The 25,004-nt window shown below is 38.5% G+C and overlaps 1 protein-coding gene across 2 annotated transcripts in view; it reads right to left on the bottom strand.

Annotated features, from left to right (window-relative positions):
• Nucleotides 1–25,004, bottom strand: part of LOC105926429 (glutamate receptor ionotropic, NMDA 2C) — a 91,277-nt gene that overhangs the window by 8,995 nt on the left and 57,278 nt on the right. For both annotated transcript variants that reach the window (XM_036142076.1, XM_036142077.1), the window contains exons 9-13: nt 16,175–16,340; nt 13,929–14,082; nt 13,421–13,546; nt 7,566–7,795; nt 1,612–1,772 (exon numbers count right to left, since the gene is read on the bottom strand). In XM_036142076.1, the coding sequence (XP_035997969.1) occupies nt 1,612–1,772; nt 7,566–7,795; nt 13,421–13,546; nt 13,929–14,082; nt 16,175–16,340 (837 nt within the window). The remainder of the gene's footprint in view (nt 1–1,611; nt 1,773–7,565; nt 7,796–13,420; nt 13,547–13,928; nt 14,083–16,174; nt 16,341–25,004) is intronic.

The raw sequence follows: 25,004 nt of genomic DNA, 5'->3' as shown, positions 1-25,004 counted from the left end.
GTTTCTCTATTCACCCCCAGATGTTGTGTTGTTAGAGAGGGAAGCTTATCGGAAAATATACTTCGCTTTTATGTTTCAGACTTTGCTCCACATTTCAAAACATAATGTGGTGTCCATGCCTAAACAGCCACCTTTGTTTATGTGAAAGCAGATCCCACCTCCTCTCTTTTTCACCGAGAGCTCCGCACAGAACAGCTGGAAGCCCGGCATCTGTAGTGGACAGATGTGCTTACCAAGACAGGTTTTGGTGAAACAGAGGGCGGACAATCAACAGAAGTCCAAGTTGCTCTCTCGTAAAAGTGACCACACAATGGGGGCAGAGAGCAGTATAAACACACAAAAAAAAATTGCAAAGTAAAAGAGAGCAAAGGGCCGGGGCTGCTGTGTTCAATGATATGTTGAAAGTATTTATAAATGTGTTAACTTGTAAAAGTTATATTTTGTTAGTTTTAACCCATTTTATCCCTTCTGCTTAAAATTATGCCATAGCTTATTTCAGAAATAATCAACTCACTTGAAACATGCCTGAGAAAACTCACCATCACAGAACATGCCTGTGCAAATTCTCAGTTATCCGGGTCATCGCAACAGCAAATAGGCTTAAATCAGAGGCAACCGGGCTTTTGCTCAGTACTTTCTCAAAAACGTTTCCACTCCTGGATAGGCGCTGAAACATTCTCAGAAAGAAATGAGAGAAACTCCGGTTGCCTGCGATTTAATCCTGTTTGCTGTTTACATGGAACATTTCTGGTCACCACTGGCATTATATTAACAGCTCTGAAGGACCTTTATGGCTGTTAGATCATTAATAACCAAGGATAGTGAACCTCATACAAGGACGACTCCATGGCAGTAGCAGCTCCATGTGGCTATAGTTAGCTAGGCACTTTTTAAGAAGTAGGACTGTCAGCTGTAATTTGTTAGTGTTGTAGGTATATTATCATAAATTTTGACACTGGAAATGTCATGCTCTACTTTTGAAACTAACTTTTGTCTATCTGCTAAGGATCTGTGCCGTCTTATGACATTAAAGATGCTGTCAGCCATCACAGTGTCGATGATTTGGTGTCATTGTTCCAACTCGAGTTAGTTTGCATCATCTTCTAACAAGGATGAACGTCTTTTGGAAAGTGCAAAGAAACTGTTCACCTAAAGGGTAAGCTACTTCGCTCTTCTAAGGATGGTGTGGCTAAAATGTAAAGAGAGCAGATGCTCATATTTAAGAATTGATATTGCAGACAAGTTTCAGGTTTCAGAATCTTTTTTTATGCCAGCGTAAGAAAATAGAAAATATTTAATATATGCATATTGTTAAGAAAGCATCTTCAAAGACTCCAAAATCTAAGCAAGTTTTTTATTAGATGATATGACTTGTCAAGCGTGTGACAGCGCTTTTTTTATTCTACAAATTAAGTAACAATAGATATGACTGTATCTAAAAATGGCACAACACAAAAATAGGTTGTAAAACACAAAGAGCATCAAATCCCTGCCGTGTCACCAAAATTATGATCATTACCATCTTGTCATCTGACGTCTTTTCTGTCACAAGAATCAGTTAAATATAGCTTCTAGGCAATAATTGTGCCTATAGTGTGAGCAAGTCTTTACCCGGTTTTGAGGCTCTCCAGAGCTTCTTCTACTCCCTTCTGGTTATATTTCATCATGTGTGTGTGCATGTCGGGATAGTTGCTGCGAATGTTCCTCTCTGTGCTCCCATTTGGAACTGTCCCGAAGCGAAAAGGAGGATAATGCTCCTGCGGTTTCTGAAACTGCAGAGACACAGCAGATGAGAGGAGGGTGAAAGAAGATTGTAGAAAGGGAATAGGAATACAAGAAACAGGATTTATACCCCTTGACCTTTTCCACATTTAACCACATTACAATCATAAACTGTAGTATATATATTTTTTGAATCATATGTGATTGACCAACACAAAGTAGTAGAAATAAAGGGAAATTGATAAATAGTTTTTGGAAAAGTGCCCAGTGCATTTGTATTCACTAGCTCAGAGTCAATAACATGTAGAGTCACATGTTACTCAAATTACAGCGGCATGTTTTTTTGGGGTGATATATACACTGCCTGGCCAAAAAGAAAAAGGGTCACACACTCTACATTCTGTTGGACCGCCTTTAGCTTTGATTACGGCACACATTCGCTGTGGCATTGTTTCTCTAATCTTCTGCAATGTCACAAGGTTTATTTCCACCCAGTGTTGCACTAAATTTTCACCAAGATCTTGCATTGATGATGGTAGAGTCTGGCCATTGCACAAAGCCTTCTCCAGCACATCCCAAAGATTCTCAATGGGGTTAAGATCTGGGCTCTGTGATGTCTCATTCGAGCCCGATGAATCCTGGCATTGTAATCTTGGAATATGCCCATGCCATCAGGGAAGAAAAAAATCCATTCACGGAATAACCTGGTCATTCAATATATTCATGTAGTCAGCTGACCTCATTCTTTTGAGTACACACTGTTGGTAAACCTAGACCTGACCAACTGCAGCAACCCCAGATCATAGCACTACCCCCACAGGCTTGTACAGTAGGCACTAGGCATAATGGGTGCATCACTTTTGGCAATATTTTTTCCTCTAAGACGATGGGTCCCCACTATCATTCCAGTTTTCAGTAATGTGTTGGACAGTTCTTAACTCTATTTTGGTAGTTTCTGCAATCTCCTTAGGTGTTTTCTCTGCTTGATGCATGCCAATGATTTGACCCTTCTGAAACATATTTTCCACGACCATAATTGTCCATACAGTAACTGTTCAATGGGAGGCTTGTATTTATTTGCTTAGTTAAATCCAGGTGGCAATTTATTTATTTATTTTTTGGCTAGGTAGTGTATCTACAGGGTTGCACTTTTAGAGACTGAAATATTTACCCATTCAATAGCTCATTCACAGCATATGTGAATGTCAATTTTAAAGTATTGCCAAAGATGTTTAGTTAAATTTGGTTCTGGACATTGAATGGGCCATTCTATTACATGAATATGCTTTAATGTAAACCATGTCATGGTAGCACTGGCATAACTTTAGGGTCATTGTCCCGTTGGCTTGAGGCATTCTCACTGTTCAGGAGATGTACAACTCTAGTCCCTAAGTGCAGGTATTCAGGATGTTGAAGAATATCTCTGCATATTATTCTCAACATATTATTTTACTATTTACATGAATATTTCATTGCAAGGCCTCAGCAGAACTTGATTATATACAGAGAAGGTAATTTTATCATTGGACCAGAGAAAACTCTACACCATGCAGAACACTGACTCTTGAGGAATGGACTCAGACTGCCTTGCTCTATTGGTTCCACAAAGTATTAACCTGTGGTAATAACCACTTTGTGGTGGTTCTATTACATAAAAGCCCATTAAAATAGACTAGGCTCTGTGGTTAGATTGTGGCATAATGCTGGAAAGTACAAGTGATACAAATACTTCTACGACAAACTGTGGAAGAACTCCAAGAATTTTCACAAGACCAGTGCACAAAAAAAATGTTATAGAGCATGGAATTTAATGGAAAGGATAGAAGGATAAAAAAAGACTATATGAAGTGAGTGAAGGCTAAAACTATTGAGTTAAAAAAGTTAATAAAATTAAGGAGGACAACTATAGGCTCTGGAAGAAAGGGTACGTAAGAAAACAGTGGACAAAAAATAAGAGCAAATAAGGAAATGCAATTAAACTGGAAAGCATAATGACAGTGAAGAAAATAATGGCAAAAGGCATAGAAAAGACTATAATGGTAAGCAAAAATGCTAAACAAAGAATGCATGTGTCAGGTGATAAAAAGGATGAAAATAAGGAAGAAAAGGAAGACCTACAAGTTGACAAAGGATAAAATACAGAGAGAAAATGAAATTAACAGGATGAAAAAGTTTAGGGGCCAGGAAAGGAGATTAATTGAAGAGCAAAAACATGCCACTAAAAAAAATACAGTAAAAAAGAAGAAGAAAATACTAGATTAGAATAACAAGACGGGGGAGGGAATGCAAAAAGAATGTAGTTTCTACTTTGTTGCACAAAATTCATTTTCCATCAAAAATGATTCAATAAACAGCAAATCCTAATAAATGCACTGTTGACCTCTCACTCACCTCAATTTAATTAAACCTGACAGCGGCCGATGTGTGTTTGTTTGAAAAATTGTGCTTACACGTACTTTTACCCTAATCCAGCAGAGTCTGGGCCTGAAGTTCATATATCATGGTTTTCAGCACAGTGAAGCAGGAGTATGTTTGTTGGAGCTCAGTGAGACCGTAAACAGGAAGGACCTATTCATCTTAACAGTCGCACTGACCTTTTGAGCTGAGCTAAACGAATGGATTCAATCAAAATGGGAGCATGTTGGTGAGTATGTGTGTTAATATATATAATCACTCTTCTGATAGAACTACAATAGAGTCGACTAAAAGCTACAGTGTTTTCATAGCCAACAGACCAGAGGCCCACATTTCAGACTGAAGATTACAAACAGATGGGTCGGCAAATTTATTACATGATGTACAAAGTAACAGCCATTTTTGGCTAGGGCTTTTCCTCCTAATACGATTGACTAGAAAGAGCTCAATGATTTAGAGACTTGCAGTAAAAAAATAATATTTCTTGCTCTATGCAAAGTTAAAGACTAGAAAAATAGAGAAACTACTGTGTATTCAATTTGCAGCTTGAATTGTAAATTGACTAAATAAATCCATTCATAAGACTGGCGAAACTGACATTTTAACACCTAAAAAGCTGAAGGTCCCTCGCCAACTGCAGCTAATATAGTTAACTTTAGATGCTGTAGTTTCGTAATATTCACATCTAAAAAGGAAGATACTAAGTAATGACAAGATCTTGTTGCAAAAAAGCAGTATGTGCACTTTCAATAAGCATTGTTTATCTGCTCTATAAAGTGTTAAGGACACCTTTAGCCTCTAATACAACTCCAGTCCCTGAGTGTCACTGTTCTGCAACTTCTAGACACATTTCTGCTTCAGAAAATCCAGAGTTTGAGACACTTGCTCTAATACAACTGACTGCACAGCATCTTGTAGTGATGACCCCTCTACATGGACCGAAAACTGTAATGAGATTCCTGTTTAAAAGACAATAAAGACACATCTCTCTATCATATCAAGGGTTGGGATTCCTCTGGATTTGTGCTGAGTCTTTTGCTCTTAGTCGCTGATCAACAACTGATGTCTAATTTAGCATAAACTACCTCATTAAGTTTTCAGATGTTGCAATAGCAAAAACTGTCCTTAGAGTAATTCTTTAGGATAATAAAATAATTATTATTGGTGATTGTTTGCAAAAACAAAATACTGTTTTGGGGGGAAATTTAGATTCCTCATGCGCATGGCTACCCTGTTTTGATAAGATAACAGTTAAAGTAATCTTTTATAAATATTTCTCAGAGCATAGGAATTGATAATTGTAAAATATTTCAGGAAAAAGCTATCTTTGGGCAGTCTGCTTTCTCATTTAAGGGCTGGTGACTTTGGAATACATTACCAACTAAAATTAAATCAGTTTCAGGAAGGAAATTATCTGCAACAATGGTTGGCTGAAACAATAAAATAAAACCGCACAGATGAACTCATTGTTTCCTGAGGGAGGCCACATTAACATGGAAAGGGTTTCCAATGGGTTTTTTTTCTTCCTTATTTTCAAATTTGTTTTAGATTTGGTTAGTTTATTGTTTTTATGTGTCTGTCATTTGGGTATGTTTACAACTGTGCATATTGTATAGGTTAATGTCATTTTTGCAAGTTTCTCATATAAATAATCTTTATACTCTGTGCACAGCATTCTGTGTATTGGAACTTTGTCCAATTGTGTTGTCTCTATAAAATATGATTTTATTTATTCATTTAGCTATGTTTGTTATATAATCATGGTTCATTTAAATTAATTTAAATAAAGGCTGTTATTCAAAAAGTAAAACACCTAATATTGCATTAGTGCTTTCGATGTTGTTATTTTGCTTATTCTGTTGGATTTGGTTTAGAACAGCTGGGTGCAGGTTTAAATGCAGTATTCTTGGGAGCATTTACCATGTATGAAATTCACCCAAGTTCTTTCACTTCTTTATTGAGGAGGTACATATTTAATATATATATATATATCTATATATACTTTCATGTCTGCCAGGTTTAAATTGTTGTTGTTTCTTTACTTCTCCGGCACAATTTGAAAAATTTGAATGTACTGTTGGTTTGTTTGTTTTGATTTGTTTTTTACATTAGTGATGATGAAAGAACACTAGCCCTATATAGTACTTTAAAGGGGTCATATTATGCTTTTTCAATCTTTTTCACATTTAAATCATTCAGTCGTGGTCTATAATTGAATTGCAATGCTTTGGTCTGAATTCCTCTGTGATTTACCCCCATGTCCCCCCTTTTTTACCCCTGTTCTAAGGTGCATCTGAGAGCAGCTTGATTTAGTGCTGTCACTTTAAAATCTAAAGGAGGCACTTCACCCCCACCCCCCATTGCAGAGCGTCCCACTCCACCCCATTCTGCCATTTTTGTAGGACGCTGGAGGACAGAGTAATGAGCCACTGAACACTTATTCACTTGTAGATTCGGCATCCTTCAGATTGGACTACAAAATCACTCTGAAAAATAGAAATGGCGGAATCACAAACTTGGTAAGCCGGACCATGACCTTGTTTAGCAGTTTCACAGCAATGACTGTGACGTAACTGTTCTACAAAAAAACGTAATAGAGAACAGAGAAAACTGAACGGCTTGAAAAATATGACCTAAAATGAACATAAAGATATCTATGCAGCTCCTGGACAGACTGCATTCAGATTTTCTGCATTCCTAGAGACTCTAAGTATACCATGAAATGTATTTAAGTGTTAAAAAAGTGGATTTTGCATGATATGCCCTCTTTAAACCAGAGAGATATAACCCAAACCTAAGTTGCTGCTGTGTCGAATCATATGTTTGATTAGCTGCTACTCTTGTACTGAGAGGTCTAATTTACTGTCCCACTTTTAGAGCACTTCAGGTTGAGTGTTTGTATGAAAGCATTTAAGGAATGAAGGGCAAATGTGAGTCTACTATTCGGTTTACTTTTTTTCTTTTTTTTTCTTTAATCATTTGACATTTTGCGATCTTGTTCCAACAGGGAGAGATATGCTGGAGATGGAGACCACATAGTGAGGAATATTGATGGACAGGCCCAACATACTGACAGAACAAGTTAGGACTCAGACACCATCTGTATCGACAGACGGCAGTAATCGATTAGTCATTCACACCACTGGGCCTCCCACTGATAGGAAAAGGACAGAGGCTTTCACGGCAAAATCCTTTGGCTGGATTCCATCTCAAGGGCTTTCTGTGAGTCCCTTGGCTCAGTTGTGGTCATAGTCTGTTAGGTAATGAATCGAAAACACCGTGGAGAGGACACCATGCATCGGCATGAGCTGTAGATAAAGGCTAGGATGTTTTCTCTATATCTCAAAGCGCCACAAAAACAGCCCCACTCGCATTACTGCCAACTTCCTAATCGCTAGTATTGAACTCCTGTTTATTCAGTCCCTTACCTTCTTGTCAGAAAGGCCAGACACGGTGTCGATATATTGTTCCTGTATCATGAAAGCCGCTAGGTTAGCCGTGTAAGAAGCCAGGAAGATGACAGCGAAGAATGCCCAGACCAGGACCATGATTTTACTGGTGGTTCCTTTGGGGTTTTCAATGGGGACAGAGTTGTTGAAGACGATTCCCCACAGCAGCCACACTGATTTCCCTATCGTGAACGTCGGCCCACCCGGAGCTGAGGAAGGAAATTGTGGAGAGAGACAGTGTTTGAATAATAAATTCAGAATACAAAGGTTTCCACAAACCACAGAGAAAGAAAAACTATCATCCGTTGCAAACACAGAATTTTTCTTCTAGCCTTAAAAATGTAATACATCATATCTGCTTTCAAACTTCCTCGTATAAAGATCCCAAAGAGATTCTTAAAATAAAATAAAAATTGTCAAAATGATGGACTCAAAAATGTTTGACATAAAATCTAAAATTTCTAAGAAAAGAGAAGAGTCCATAAGAGGATTTTATAGCTCTAAAAAGTAATGAGTCTCTAATAAATTGACCTTAAAGTGTGACTTTATGTGTCCATATTATAAGGAATTGTGCCAAACAATTAACTAATCCCTTAATAAACAGTAAATGAACGAAGAAACAATGAAAAGAGAATCATTTATGTTCTGATTATTCAGGTTTAAAGCCTTGCTGTAGCATTTTGTGCCATTTCAAGATGATCAAAGTTTTTTTTTTTTTTTTGCCAAGATGAGTGAAATTAGCCCTATATGTGAGAAAAATAAAATCATCAATAGTAGTCTCCAATTCTGTTTTCAACCCTTTTGATTGTTTAAAGTTTCTTAAGTGGAAAATAGCATTTTGGATGAACTTTTTTCAGTATGGCTGTCAAGGGTGGAGAAACTGAGACAAAAAAATAGGCAATTTGTTATCTGATTTGTGCTTTAATTGAGCAGTATTACAAGTTTATCTAACAGTAGCGTTCATGCACACACTTGGACCATGTGTGGATGCATTAACTCCCCGCCGGCTCTTTTAATTCCTTTAAGCGAGCTCACTGAAATAAACACCCACCACGGATGACTCAAACTCATAGTTAGACTTTAACACTTTAATCTAAAGAAGGCAGAGACGTGATTACAAGGTACCAGCGCTGGGCCCCTCCACCCCTGGATCACATGAGATCCAGGAGTGAAAAGAGGCAGAACAAAGGAATTTCCAAGTATTTATCTCCTCTGCTTCCTCCTTTTGGTTACATACCAACCCCTAAACTAGGCACACCCCCAAAGGGGATGGTGCCCCCTCATGTGAATGTCACCATGGTGGCATTGTCTGCTTTATTGCATGTGCTATTCTGTGGGTGTTTGGAGCTAGCTAAGTGTAGGCATGCATCTAAATCACAGGGATTGTTGTTCCAGTAAGAACTCCAAACAGACTATTTCTAATTAGATTAGTTTTAACTTTTAGCAAAAGGTTACCCAGTTTAAAAAAAAAAACAGTAGTCATTCTGTTTTGTAGCTTTCAAATCTATTAAAGAGGTGATATTTTCACCTCTGTTTTCTCGTCATGTCAGGCAATAACATGCCCTCTTGTAATGTAGTTTGTGGGGAATGATTTGTTGGCATTCAGCGCAGACAAGCCTAATGATCTTAACTGGGTTTGATAAGCTTCCACCTAAAGCCAGAGTGTCTGTGTGTCATCCACACAGATTGAGTTTTATTTATTTTTTTTATTGAGAAAGGTAGACAGCTGATTAGTTTGTGATCGTTTTGTTGGTTTAATTATAAATCTTTTCCAGCACTCAGAATTGTATACTAAGACTGTGTATAATGTTAAAATTATAGTTTTCATGTTCAATGCATTTTAAGGTGTTGTTTTAATGGGTTAAAGATAAAGGGGCATTTTTGTGGGGAATTGTGCAAAATGTATCTCTTTCCATGCAAATACAGTAAGCAATGAAGTTTCTCACTCAAGGTTTACTCTGTCAACATGCCATCTCTGGTATTGTGTCCTCTACTCATTGATTGAAGACCTCCAACACGACAGCTAGCTGGACGGGGAGAGACTCTTTTTGTAGCCTAATTGTCATGCAACATGTAAGGCTCAGCCTGATCAGCTGAGTCTGTGAGAAATCTGTTGAAAAACCCTTTATTGCAACTTTGTTAATATTGCCTCCTTGTTTGCTTGCAAATTCCTAGATGTGTTTCCTTATTGTGCTGTGGGGAAGCTCCTTTGCCTAAACCAACCTGAGTATCCCAGGCGGGTCTTCAGGTCAACATCCTAAGGGTCTCTCAATAAAGAAATAATGAGGTGAACTGAGAGCCTGAGATCCAGAAAGCCAGAGAGAGCCTTTCCCAATCGATCCATTTTATTGGCTGCTGCAAAAGTGGTCTTGAACTGGTTATGGAAGAGATCAACCCCCTCCTCACCTTTTCCCTTAATGCAGATAATCAGTTTACATTGGAGATCCCTTTAACACAAGGCTTCTGAAAATAAGTTAAAAAATAGGATTGATCAACATATGTTTGCCCCTTCCGACATTCAGTCTTTCATTCTTATCAGTAGAAATAGGGTCAAAGATGTCTTATGATATGCAGACTACATATTTACTACCTGACGAAAGAAATCATGTCAGCACTATTGACAAAAACTCCCACTGAAAAATGTTGAAAAATCCTTTTAATTCAGACTTATTTAGATATATTCAATGAATTAGAATTGTGTGTTCTGATGAGGCTTGTTTGTTAGATTAAAAGTGTGTTTTTAATATAACAACGTTTAAGTCTGAAAAAAATCTATATAACATTTTTTAACTAAATTTGAATGAAGTTCTGAAATAAATAAACTTTTCAATGACACTAAGTCCCTGGACATTTCACAAGTGCAACTCTAATTATTGGCATCCTTTGTTTGAATTTTTCTGTTTGGTTAATCGGAATATCGACGACTTTCAGTTTACCCAAAACGACATCAGTGGGTCGCAGTTATTCTGGCATATTGAGTCAGCAGCCTTAATCATAGCAAAGCCACATAGAAACTGCTGGACAAAATAGTTTCCCACATATCAATGCTCTGTTGTGAAATTGTAGGCTGAGGCACCGGTCCACACAGAAACGAGATTAGGTGTATCCAAAAATATGTTTTGTTGTTTAGTCTGTGCGTCCACATGGATACGGGCTTTTGTGAGACAGTAAACGATAATCTCTGAAACCGAGTACCAGAGTAGATCAATTTCAAAATAGTAGTTTCTTTTTCCATGTGTACAAGTAGACAGCATCTGTCCTTAAACAATAACGTTGGTTCGTAGGGTCGCCTTTTCTTTGAACATGCATGCGCCTCACTCTCACAAATATCAACAAAGAGTGCACTGTTCGGTGTTGTGAGTTTGTTAAGGCTATTAGTAGCGTCCTTCAACTCGTGCTTTCTAACGAGACAGCTCTACAAAGCGTGCCCCTGCCAGCCCACACAAAGATAACGCTGAACATGCATAGATTTTTGTGTCTGATCCCTGCCCTGGTGCTGTGTTTGTTTCACAAGTTGTGTGCGCATGCCCAGTGATTTTTCCTGTTTCTGTGGCTGTGTCACAGCTCCCCCAACGGGCCTGGAATGTCTACTACACCCTTTTCAGTTGCGCTGCGTCTTCTCATGGGGATGCACGTTTTTTATTAATCATTTTAAAAAAAAATTGACCATGTTCGTTTCTGTGTAGAAGCGGACTAAATATCTGGAAACATAATGTTGTAGCTCATATAAACATGTTTTTCTTAGAGTTGATTTAACGCCCTAATGCGAGAAATTATATCCAATCGAACAAAAAGTGTTATTATTTGTGTTTGTTGTTGTTAGATGTTAAATGAATTAAAGATTATTTGTCTGAATGATACACCTATAATTAGTGTAAATATAGGTACAGTGCTAATTCATGAAAGTAGGCACTTAAAGGTATATAGCCACGTTATATGCCTATACTAAAAAGACCAAAATCCAGTTGATTATGATCAAATAAGGCTATATATTTCAAGCATCCATCCAGATAGTGTTTTGATGGTCCTTTTTGAGCCAAAATAGAACCCCAACAACGGGAACGATGAGCTGACATAAACAGATGTGGCGCCATCTACTGGCAGTACAGTAGAAATATTAGAAAGCCAGATGGTCGCCATTGACACAGCTACTAAATAAGTCCCGATCAAGCCGACCTCGTGGAGAAACGACAACTGGGCATGGTCGAAGACCAACCTGAACCCACTCCAATTTCATGTTTCAGTGAGTCCGCCCCTGAGCCAAAATATGTTCAAAATAACCTGGGCATATTACACCTATTAAGCTAAAAAATAGGGTTGTGTATATTCCACTGAATCTATAAGCACAACTGGAAATTTTTACTTTGATTCTTTGTAGGAGTGATAACATTGATCTTTAGTTACTTTCCCTAATCATTGCTGTCTATAAATTACTGTGTAAGTAATCCTGGACCTTTCCATGCCCTTGTTTGAGTTCTAAATAAGAGAAGAATTTCATTGCCTCAGCCCATTTTCAGTGTTGCCACTGTTGCTCAAGCACAGCATCAGAGGTTACCACCTTCATCAATCACACTTCAATTAGTGCAGCCAAGATTGTTAATTGAAACAAGGAAATGACCTTTTGGACCTGCAGACGGGCACGCTCTGCCAGTGCTGCATTTTGGGATTGATTGGTCCTCTCAAGAAAATCTTGTTTGGGAACTCTATCCGTTGCAGGACATGTAAGCTGCACTGGATTTAAGCAGGCTTACTGTGACATACTTGGTGTGATGGAAACTGAGAAGCTTCGAGGTATTTTCTGAGTATTTTTAGAAAAATGCATATAAATAGCTAAATTTAATCCCTTGAGTTATTTCACACTCTGAACACAGATCTTTGGGGGATAAATGTGGACAGTGGTGGGTTTTTGTAACAATAAATTGCTTTCTCCATCATACATTTCCTCGGAGTGCTTTGTAAAACCATTCACCTCCCTTGAAACTTGCATATATTTGTGACACTGCAGCCACTTATTTTGATGTATTTTATTGGGATTTACATACGATAGGCCAACACAATGTAGTGTATAAATATGAAGTGAGAGAGAAAGTATACTTTGAAAACTTTTTACATGTAAAACTATGAAAAGTGTGTCATGCATTTGTGTTCCTTCTACTGTGTTACAACCCCCCATTACCACTATATAAGAGGAAGATGAAATACACCAGACCAAAGAATGCAGATGACTTGGGCTTACACTAACCCAGAAGTGCTACAGGATAATCGCCGCATTGATGCAGTAATTCATGCAAGAGGAGCCTCAGCTAAGTATTGAGTACATCAAAACTGGTTATATATGGTTATATATGTTTAACAATTTATTTATTTATCTTATTTCATACTTTAATAAATATTGAACCCAAATTTATCTGCAAGCCAAAATCATCAATATTAAAGTCTTTAAATATTTAAATAAATGCTTAATGCTTAATAAATCATTATAGTATATGAACTTCACTTCCTGAAATGAGTGAAAAACAAAGTGAACGTTATTTTATTCAACTGTACGTGTAGATAGGCTGAACCTAAACATGAAATTTGAGTCACTAAATGGGCAAAGTTGGGACTTACTGTACTGTACATACCACAAACACACTGCAGTTTTAATGCCAACACAAGGTGTTTCTGCAAAGTATTGGCACGGGGGAGCTGAATACACGTACAAGCCGCACTTTTCAGACTTTTAGTTCTAACTAAAGTTTATTATGGTAACAGGACAAAGTGTGGAAAAGTTCAAGAGGCATTTATTCTTTCATCAGTAACTAACACAAAAAAAGATGTACAGTAAAACTTACTTTTGGCGCTCACCAGACTGCGGTTGTAGCCCACGGGGCTGAAGTATTCAAACACAAACACAGTCACAGCCACGACGGTCAGGCACATCACAAACATCATGACCCAAACTGCTGGACTGTACGGCTCTGAATGCAAAGAGAAAGTAAAATCACAAACCTGAATTTCAGTAACAACTCTTTATTTGATTCTTGCTTATAAATCCAAACTAATGATGTAGATTTTTGAGGAGAACAGAGTGGAAAGCAATGAACTGACACCGCTTAGGAATCCGTACCACATTATGTTGTGCACATTTTGTAAAGGAGTTTTAGGTGTTTGTAGGGTATGCAAGGGGATTTAGTTCTAGATGATGGTTACTGGTGGGATAAAAGCTTAATGGGAAGTTTTCCTGAAATGCCTGCGGAGACAGAACTCGTCTAAGTAGGCCATCCTCAAAGAAAAGACTAGAAATGAGGGTGTTGACAGCACGGGAGCATGCAAAATGAACATAGAAGACCTATTTCTCACCAAGAAAGGCAGACGGTGATACTGTGCCGTTGCTACGAGCTACCATGACGCTGATACCTGTCTCTACAAATGGCACAGAGAAGTCAATGATTTCAGAGCGCTCCTCGTTGATGGTGAGCGAGCCGATGGCCATGTCAGCGCGCCTGTAAAAAACCTGATCGAGTAAAGACAGAGAAAGAAAACAGAATAAACCACTGCAGGAAGAGTGCAGTGATCCAAAGAAAATGACCAACAATATTTCCTGTACCTAAAGCAAACGGATTTTTAATTTCATCACCTATTTTTACTGAAGTTTGAGAAAGAAGTGTCATTTTTTTTTTTTCAATTCATGCAGCCTGTGAATTTTGCACGTTCTTCAAGCGACTACTGACCTCAGGACAGAGTGTGCAGTTGTGTGTTCGAACTCGAAAAGTAGCTCTCTGCAGGGAAATATATTTGTCTCATTATTTGAGCATGAAGGAGGAGCTGAACGCTCCATCTTGAGACCGCTCAAATCCAAGGTGGCTTCATAAATGTTGTACACAAACACAATTATACTGTAACAGTAGCTGAATGCCCTCAGGCACAGAAACACAAGCGTGAAGGCTTCTCTGCAGAACATCTGTTCAGAATATTTCACATTTGGCTGCTGATGGGTTTGATGCACTTTGGCAGGTATACAGTCTCTAAACTGAAGAGAGATTCAGTTTGCCTCAGTAAGTCATGGAGCTTTACATTAATTTCTAATTTGTACTTGAAGTGTGCGTAAAACAGCAACTGGGAAAGGAATCCAAGAATGGAAATCTTCATATAAATATAGCAAGAACTGACTGCAATGTTGATTTTATTAAATAAAATTGGGGTTAGTAGTTTTATAAATATCACAGCTGGTATAATAATAATAATAATAATAATAATAATAATAATAATAATAATAATAATAATAATAATAATAATAATAATAATAATAATAATAATAATAGTAGTAGTAGTAGTAGTCATTGACTATATGATGAGAGAAAATAATTTCTTTAGCAAATAAAACGTTTTATTTACGTTGTGTTACTAACTTAATACTTAACAACTTCATCATTTTGTTACTAACTATCATCATTAACATTATTATCATTCTGATTATCATAATAAAGTCCTATTTTAGTATGGATCTAGACATGCCCCAAAGCAATTCCTTGAACAAAGTTTTGTGGGAAAATAAAGGAATTTCTTATCTTATTTTATCTTGGTTCTTGAGTATCAGAGTGCAATAGTTCAGACGGGTAAAGAGGTACCAGGCCATTTATACTCCCATAAACTAACAGAAATTTGACCTGGATCCAAAAACGGCTTGAAATTTGAAAGAGTTGCCAGCATAGAATCTCTTCTTTCTCAAAGGAAAATAGCATTGAGGCTTGAAAAGCAGCATTTGAATGTAGCACAAGACCTCTGGAACATTGTTTTTTGGATAGATCAGACCCCTTAAAGTTATTCTGAAGACAAAATCTCAATGATGACACGTGTTGGTGGAAGCATCACACTGGATATGTTTTCAGAATCTTCCAGCAATCAACTGTATATCTGCAAAATGTATTTGATATTGATCTTAAAGTTCATGACAAAAATGTTTAAAAATACAAATAAAAATGTGGCTCTTTTGGATGAGTTGCTTTAAAAAGGTGATGATATCGGCAGTTTTGCAGCCACCAGAACTCGAATATCTTATAGTAATTGAGTTGATCTTGAAAGTTTTTTATAATCAAATGTGAGATGGCAAACACATTATCAAACAGGACAATGAACTCGAATACAGCTATATAGCTGAAACAGAAAATATTGTATCTTTTTTACAGTGGCCCAGTCAAAGTCCTTGTCTCAAGCTCATTGAAATGCAGTGGTTGGACCTTTAGAGAGCTGTGCCAAAACAAATTTCCGAAAACCTTAAAAAACACATAAGCATTATAAATAAAAGTGGGCCAAAACTTGTGACAGCCTAAAAAAGCTAGCCAGAAATGTCTATTGAGAATAAACCGGCTAAGATTTGTTTTAAAAGCCGTTGAAAACTGTGTCCTTTTATATATTTATTAAAAAAATATATAAAATTGAAAGTTGTATTCCCTTTAAGAACGCTTCAGAAATCCACGTATGTGTTTTTAAGAAAGCTTGAAAGGAAAAGCTAATTTTTCTAATACTGCATTGCATACTCAGCTCAACCACTATTTCAGATTTGTTTTGACTGTCTGGTACACAGCTGCTCCAGCATTCAGCCTTACCTCCCCAATCATCCCGTTCCAAATACCATGAACCAGTTTGCCGTGTTTTCCATTAGTGACCAAGTAGAGGTCGAAGGAGAACTTTATGGTTTTGGACAGCTTCTTGAGGATATCAATGCAGAAACCTTTGCAGCACAGTTTGGTGTAGGACTCTGACTGGACAGTGCTGTTAGAAAAGGAAGAAACAGTAGAAAAAGAATACTGTCACAAATACAGCAGACATTTATTTTTTTTTATTTTGTCACCTTATGATCAAAGACTCTCTCTCTTTGTTGCTATGTTTAGCTGAAGGCATCAAAGCTTTTGTCATACTTCTTTTTTCGCAGTACGATTGGTAAATACTTCCAGGGTCTCATGCTGACAGCGACCATCGTCAGCAGCAGCAAAGTGAAGGACGGGAGCTCTAAGGTTCATTAGCTAAAATCAATGCCGGTTAAAAGATGTTTTTCAAAGACTTGGAAGAGATGCCAAAAAGCTGCGAAAAAGCACAAATACACGTTCACACAGTCCCAGATGGGCCTTGGTGAAAGGTTGATTGACTCCGATGGCCTCCAATCAACATCTATTAGGGTCTGTTGTTTTTTGCTGCTTTCTCTGTATACCCTTGCTGCTTATTGGGGTGGAAAAAGAAGACAACACAGATCTCGTAAAAAATAGGCAAAAGTAACCAAGCCCAGAGAAAATATTTTTTTTTTTAAGTAGATGGAAAATTAGGTCAGCACATGAAACAGCAGAAAATCTACGAGGCACCGTGTGTTTGTGTTCTGACGGATACCTTCAGCATGTCAATGAGTGAACGTACGCGCTGCAGAATGATAAAGACAACATGTTGGGGAATAAACGATCAAAACGCAAACATGAAAAAAAGTCAAATGGGCAATTAAGATTATAGGTTATTGTTTTCCAAACTGTTCACCGTGGAGAAACGTGGCTTCCGAAGGCGTTTGATTCTTTCATGGGACTAGCTCAGAAACACAGCGTGTTAATTAACTGCTGCAGGAGCCGACCACCTGTCGTCCACAAACACACTCTGATTTCCATTCACCGGCGCGCTCGCAAACAGTCTGCATCTTGGCCATTAACACACGAACACATGTTTCCCCATGCAGCTCATTTTCATTTGGGAATTTGCAGCAGTCATGCGTTTATGTTGTGGAGTGTGTCTCCGAAGAAAAACGCATGGAAATGCGTTGACACTGGCACAGCGCTGGGGGAGAGGATGAGGCAGCTGGACAAAGAAAGAGGGAGGGAAGGGTAAACGGCTGACAGAAAAGACATGATAAACACCCGGACGAGTATTGACAGGGCAGTGGCTCCATTTGGCAGGAAAGGAGGTCAAGAGGAAAGGAGGACATGAGGAGAAGATGGAGCAGAAGATTAATATGTGACTGCTGGGATCCTACAGGAACTGGAGAAGAAAACAGAGTAAAGTTTTTTCCAGTCCCTGAGCAAAATGATGAATTCTCAAAGCAAAAGATCGTAGCAATTATTTTCCATACATAATCAAAACACTAATTGCATTAATTCTTCTAATATTACTGATAACCACTTTCATCTGACAGAAGAGAAGGCAGATTAATGGCATAGCTTTTCAGAGTGAGCATTAGGCATGGACCAGTTATTATTAAGGTACAACAGGGGTTTAAAAATCTAACATCTTGAGAGATTGTTCTTGGACAGACTCCTACAAAAAAAATCATGGATTTGTGGATGTCTGGTTTTGGAACCCCAGGGTTACAATAGTTGCTGCAGTTTTTTGCATTTGTTGTGCCTTAACTCTTCTTGTTAAGAGGGAGTTGTTCCTTTTCTCTGCCAGTGCATGCTTAGTCAGGATGAGGAGTTGCAAAAAACTGGACCCATTTGTGTTGTAAAGTGTATTGTGATGACAATGTGTACTATATACTGTATATAAGCTGAACTAGGCTGAATTTAACTGAAGTATTTGTGCCATTTCTTTTTCTGAATACTACTTCTGGCAGCCCAAGTAGCTTCAGTGGCACATGTCCCACGGGACATGGCTCTAAATCAAATGCTAATAGAGCAGAGAAAGTTTATGTTTACGTGTGAAAAGAAAGCAGTTTTTTTAGGCTTTAATTGTGGCCTTATACCTAGAAAACAAGCATCATTCTGGCGATAACTCGATTTGTTTACATAATTTCAACCTAAAAAAAAAAAATCCTTTTCTCATGACGACTACAAATACTTTTAAAATCGCAATAAAACCTAAAGGAGAGATTCTATCACAGAAGCTGCATCTTGGCTCAAAATGGAAATGTCACATGAATGAAGATCCATCTTCAACAAGCAGACACATGACTGTGATACAGAATGATGAAACTAGGCGTAAACATAGGATCCACCTATTTTCTCACCATAATCAACTTGTTATCTTGAGAAAACAAAGCTTTTTATGTTCAGATAGCATGCTACCTAGAGAAAACAAGCTGTGTCGTCACCTTAAGATAAGAGAATACCCCAGACAAAAACCATAGCTAAATAGCAGGAATAGCCATCCAAAGCTGCTGTATTTATTTACAGAATTTCGTGTAATAGTATAATTTGTTAAATATGATATAGGATGTAAGCTCCATGCAGTGCTCAGAGTTGGGAAGTGTAATACAGTAGCACATGTTCCAAGTATGGTCTGTTATTCAAACTTGTTTTCCACTGATATTAAATTAAAACTTCTTATCGCTGCAGAGCACAACGGGACTAAGGTGCATCCTCCTAAAGAGAAATTATCAACGTCTCAAGCAACTTCTTGATATAATGCCATTACTGTTCAATTTATAGCTTTCTAAAATCCATAATTGACTAGAATCTGTTTAGATAAAGTTATCTGTGTTTTTTCCAATATTAATACATTCTGATTTAGTGCTGCACCCCACAGTATTACTATAAATCCCAATTTCTCCTACGGTACCCTGACAAAAGTATTCATACCTCTTGAACATTTTCACAATTTTTCACATAACCACCACACACCGTTTATATGATATACCAACATAAATCTCAATCGAAGTAGCTCTTATTTGTAAAGTGGAAGCAAACGACCACACGGTCTTAAATATTTTTCAAATTAATTCAGCCCCCATTACTATGATACCCCTAAATAAAATACTGTATAACCAAATGCTTTCTGAAGCTACAGAAGGTGAACAGAGTCCACCCCTGTGTAATGTAATCCCAGCATTAATGCTGCTGTTCTGCAAAGGCCTCAGAGGTTGGTCAGAGAACACATCCCTTTCTCAGGACCTGAGATGGTCCTCACACGTTGAAACCATGAGAAAGAAGGCCCAACGGAGACTGTGCTTCCTGCAGCATGACCTTCCACAGGAGCTACTGATCACCTTCTAACCTGCCATCGTTCAGTCTGTCTAGCGCTCGTCCATCTCTGTGTGGTTCAGCTCATTCGCAAAACTTGACAGGTCCAAATTGCAACAAACAATTAAAGCTGCAGAGAGGATCATCAGGACTGACCTTCTATCCATTCATGACCTGTACAGGTGCAGGGCCAGCAAAAGGGCAGCTAACGTAGCTGTCGACCCAACACATCCGGGTCAGAAGAATTTTACCTTCAGGCTGGCACTACAGAGCGTTAATGGCTAAACGAGCCGACACAGAGTCAGTTTCTTGCAGTGTCTTTGATGAACACCGTACAGCCAGGTTAGCCAGGCTGTATATATAGAGAAACACATACAGACAGATATAGAGAGAGAGAAAACGAGAGTAGAAGAGAGAGCTATATAGATAGAGATAGATAGAGATACAGAGATGATACATATACGACACATATCTTATTTACGTATACGTATATATATATATATATATACATATATATATATATATATATATATTATATATATATATATATTATATTATATGTCATTACTGTATGTATGTATGTATGTACATACATACATACATACATACATACATACATACATACATACATACATACATAAAGACCTCTCTTGTATATACTGCCCATTCTTACCTTTTCCCTGGAATTTGTATTTTTTGTTATAGGTTGTGGTGGCAGTTCTAGTATGTCTGTTTTTTTCTTGTTCTTTGTTTTTGGCTTTTTCTTGTTCTTTGTTTTGGTTTTGGGTTTTTTCTCTTAACAATGGCTCCGTTGGAATCCAAAGTGAAATTCCTTATTTGTACCCACAAACTTGTCAAATAAAGTTTGTTCTGTTTCTGATTGATCCTGATTCATTAGAGAACAATCATCATCATGAAGACCAACAACACAGGCCATGGATACAGTAATGGAGAAGCTCGATTTTAAAGGTAGGGAGAATCAGCAAAGAGATCCAAAGTCATTCTGGAGGACCTGCAGATGTTCACAGCTTGGGTGGGACAACTATTAGCCATGCACCCCTCAAACCTGGTCCCAATATAACAGTGGTAGGAAGGAAGACATAATTTAAAGGGACAATAAGCGTTTTTTCACCACTAGGTGGAGCTTGAGCACAATCTGTAGACCAAAACAAGATGTGTATCAAACTACGGCTCTCTTTATCTCGCTCCACCACTCATCCATTGGCTCGTATGAGCCAATGGATGAGTGGATCCAAAGGAAAGGATAAAAACACAGCCGAACAGCATCATCACCTGTCAGAGAAACATGTCAAGTGAAGAAGTAAGTAACTCCTAACTTTATAATGTGACCAGCAAGAGAACGTTTTAATCTGATGGGGGTGCTCTCCACCATTGTGTGCCTGATGGTGGCATTTTATGGCCAGGTAGGGGGCAGCTGAGGACGCACGTACATGCATCCACGGCTCCATGTAAACAAGAGACTGCAGAACAACACCAAGAGTTAGTGTGTGACGTTTAACCATAGTCCATCTAAAAACACATCTTTAGTTCTTCACAAACTATTTTTTATTTCTTTCTATCTAAAATAATGACATTTTGCTTATTGCTCCTTTAAAGAAATGGTCCACTTTGCAGTTTGTAACAAGCTATGTAGGGGACACAGCAAACGTGTGGAAGGATGTCCTCTGGTCAGACGAGAATAAAATGTATCTTTTAGGCCTACATGCAAACGCCACATCTGTGGAGGAAAACTAACATACCCTAGACAAACCATCTTGCTGTGTAGATGCTTTTCGTCAGCAGAAACAGGGAAGCTGGTCAAACTTCATGGGAAGATGGACAGAACAAAATATACTGTGTGGGGGGGGGGGGGGGGGGACCAGTGAGAGGCTGCAAAAAGCTTGAGATGCAGGGAAAGAGGAGGTCCACATTCCAGCAGGTTAACATCCCTAAATGTACAGCCAGTGTGAGCATCATGATGACCCAGTTCTCTGAATTATAGAACAGAATGGATTTATTGTCATTATATATGACATATATTGAAACCGCTGAAGCATCTTCCAGTACACATCAATATACAAACAGTAGTAAATAGGACAAGATAAAAGAAAAACTCGCTTAATCCCTCATGGGGTCACAAGGGGTGATGGTGCCTATCTCCAGCATTTCACTGGGCGAGAGGCAGGGTACACTTTGGACTGGTCGCCATTCTGTCACAGGGCAACACAGAGACAGACAAACATTCACACACACACACACACACACACACCTAAGGACAATTTAGAGACACCAATTAACCTAACAGCCATGTTTGTGGACTGTGGGAGGAAGCTGGAGTACCTGGAGAGAACCCACGCCTGCACATGGAGAACATGCAAACTCCATGCAGAAAGACCCAGGGTTGGACTCAAACCCAGAACCTTCTTGCTGCAAGGCAACAGCGCTACCCACCGCACCACTGTGCAGCCCAGAAAAATTAAATAATGCAGATAATTAATATGTAAATGAGACAACCATATCAATAATATCATCACGGAATCTAGCAGCAGCAGCAAGGAATGATAACAGGAGCAGCAGACAAGTATTAGACTGGTCAGAAAACGTTTGCTGTGGGAGTTAATACTGTACATGACATTGGTCCCTAAATATAGCAGCCAGTGTGATTTTTTTTTTTTTTTACTTGTCACATCTCTGATGGCCCATGGAGGGGAAAAAATGTTTCATTCAGGAGGTACGAGCTTTCATCGACCTCACACGCTCTAAGGCATCACTGGAAACAGCTGACGAGCTGGGTGGGAGGAGTCTTTGGGGATGTTTACGGCTTTTCTGATGCATCTGGAATTGGCATTGTCCTCCGGGGAGGACAGAGGGCATCTGGTGATCTTTTGTGCTGTATTTATGACCCTCTGCAAGGCCATTTTATCTGCTTCTCTGCTCACAATGAGATGGAGTAAGTTATAACATTCTTGATGGTGGCACACAGAGGGACACAATCAACTGCTTTTGGTTCTGTCTGTTTTCACTGAGAACTCCCAGGAAGTCTAGAAGCTGTTGGGCCTTTGCTGTCATATATGTCCCTGGACCATGAGAGGTCATTAGAGATGATCAAGTCCAGGAATTGAAAAGATGACACAGTCTCTACCCAGTCCCAATTTGTGTGAAGAGGAGCAGAGTCCGCTTCAGTCTTATGGAAGTTGACAATGACCGCCTTGGATTTTCTGGTGTTAAGAAGCAGGTTGTTTGCTGAGTCCCATTCCATCACACTGCAAAAAGGAAACTAGAAGTAAGTACAATTTTCTTGAAATTAGAGTGTCCTTGATTTGAGCAGGTAGATTACCGGCTAATGGATTGAGTATTTTGACACCTAAAATAAGATAATTAGATATACTGCACTTGAAATAAGATGATGGGGATGAGTTATGGCTATTTTAAGAGCAAAAATCTTATCCCGTTGGCTAATTATTTAAACTTGTCTGCTCAAATCAAGGATAAATACAGTAATTTCAAGAAAATTGTTCTTTTAACTCTTTTACGCTTCCTCTCTGTAGACTGTGGTGTCATCTGCAATACTGATTTTGGAATTGGATGGATGGTTGGGAGGTCAGTCATTTGTGCACAAGGTGAACAGAGGAGGTCCAGCAGTTTGGTGATGAGAATGTCTGGAATGATGTTATTGAAGACAAAGTTAAAGTCTGTGAAGAGACGTCTATGAAGAGGTAGCTTTCTGGATGTCCCGGGTGTCTCAGTGAAAGGTGGAGAGCAATGGGGATGACATTCAGCTTGTGAGAGGGAAAGACTGAAAATCTTGGCAAATATCTCGGCTAACTCACTTGCACCTAGCAGACAGGAACAGACATCAACTAGTCACCGACACATTGCTTGGGAGGTGGCCAAAAAAACATGCCCGCTTAGTGTTTCTCACAATTACCTTTGGTCAAATATGGTGATACAGCTTGATGAAACGGTGAGAAGTAAAAAAAGAATATCTCAAATTTGTAATGCTGAAAAATCTATTAAATCTGGTAACCATCTTTTAAAGGTCCATCCAAGAAACTTTCTGTCAAATTCCTAATCAAATTACAAAGCAGCTATTTCATACCCCATATTACATTAGCATCTGGTTAGTGCATAATTCGCCACACCATAATACATCAGACTGCAGAAGTTGAAATTTAGGGCTGAATTCATGCTCTTAATCAGCACAGAGAGGTGGGCTCAGCCCTCTGGCAAAGGAAGCTATCATCTGTCCAAAGGAAGAGGTTTTTAATGAGCAAGACAAAAAGTTTTAATCACGCCAAACATCTGCTCTATGGTGAAGCTTCTCAGAGTCCCACAGAAAGATTATGAGATTTATATAGCAGCAGTCCACTCTCTTGCTTCCTGTTTGTTGGTCACAGTCCAAATGGGGCATGGCAGCCGCAGCAAAATAGTGAAAGAGAACCAGAAAGAGGCTATATTGTCCCGTTCTTTGACAGATGTCCCAGTGTTGGACAGATAAAACTTCTTTACAGGGAATCAATGTGCCACTGCACCCAAGAACAGCCGGAACATATCTCTTTCTATAAGGACTGTGCCAGAATTTGTTTCAGCATTACCAACATTCCCATGCACAAATGTGTAAATTAGCAAGTTAGTGAAGAGAACCTGAGCGCATTATTTGTTATGTTCATGGGTTAATTAACATGTTTTAGGCAAAATATCCCCTACACCATCCACAATCCTGAGTGTTTTAGTACTTATTCACTTTCTGACAGAAGGGTTGTTGATTAGAAACAGATCAGAATTGTTTTGTGTTATGAGTTTAAATAAGATAAATAGTTTTCAGACACATTTTTTTCCCTGGGTTTAGATCTTCAATGCCAGGTCTTTGGAGAAGACTGCACATCCTTTGTTGGGCCAATACAATTTTTATGTATTTTGTATTGCTAGATATTTTGTCAGAAAATGTAACAAAAATACAGCTCCGTTTGCATCCACCTATGATTGACATTAATTGGATTTTAATTTGGAGCTTTTTAATGTTTTAATGATTTAACTTAAAGGAGCAATAAGCAAATTTTATTATTTTAGATAAAAAAATTGTTTTGAGAAAAATTAAAGGTATGTTTTTAGATGAAATATGGTGTGACGTCACACACCAACTCTCTGTGTTGTTCTCCAGTCTCTTGTTTACAAAGCCGGGCCGGGCGTGCGTGCACGTGTCCAGAGTGCATGTGAACAGCTGCACTCTGGAATTAGCCCCTCCCTCCCCATTAAATGCCATCACCGCATTCACCTAAAGACGATCAGGACCCATTATTACCACAGCAGAACTACGGTGTTTGGTAAAGAACGTGTCTGATAAGGAAAGCGATAAAACAAGGATTAACATTGGCCTCCCATTTTCAACGTGGAGAGCATTTCGACAGCAGAAAAAGCTCTAGTTTGATTCTGAGTTAGCTTTTCTCCTCCAGACAGTTGAGTAACATCAGTAAGTTAAAGTCTTGCCAGACTTGCCTTCCTGTGT

This window comes from Fundulus heteroclitus, chromosome 10 (genome assembly GCF_011125445.2).
Source record: "Fundulus heteroclitus isolate FHET01 chromosome 10, MU-UCD_Fhet_4.1, whole genome shotgun sequence".
Classification (NCBI taxonomy): Eukaryota; Metazoa; Chordata; class Actinopteri; order Cyprinodontiformes; family Fundulidae; genus Fundulus; species Fundulus heteroclitus.
The sequence above is the reverse complement of the archived record's forward strand: the minus strand, read 5'-3'. Positions and strand labels throughout refer to the sequence as shown.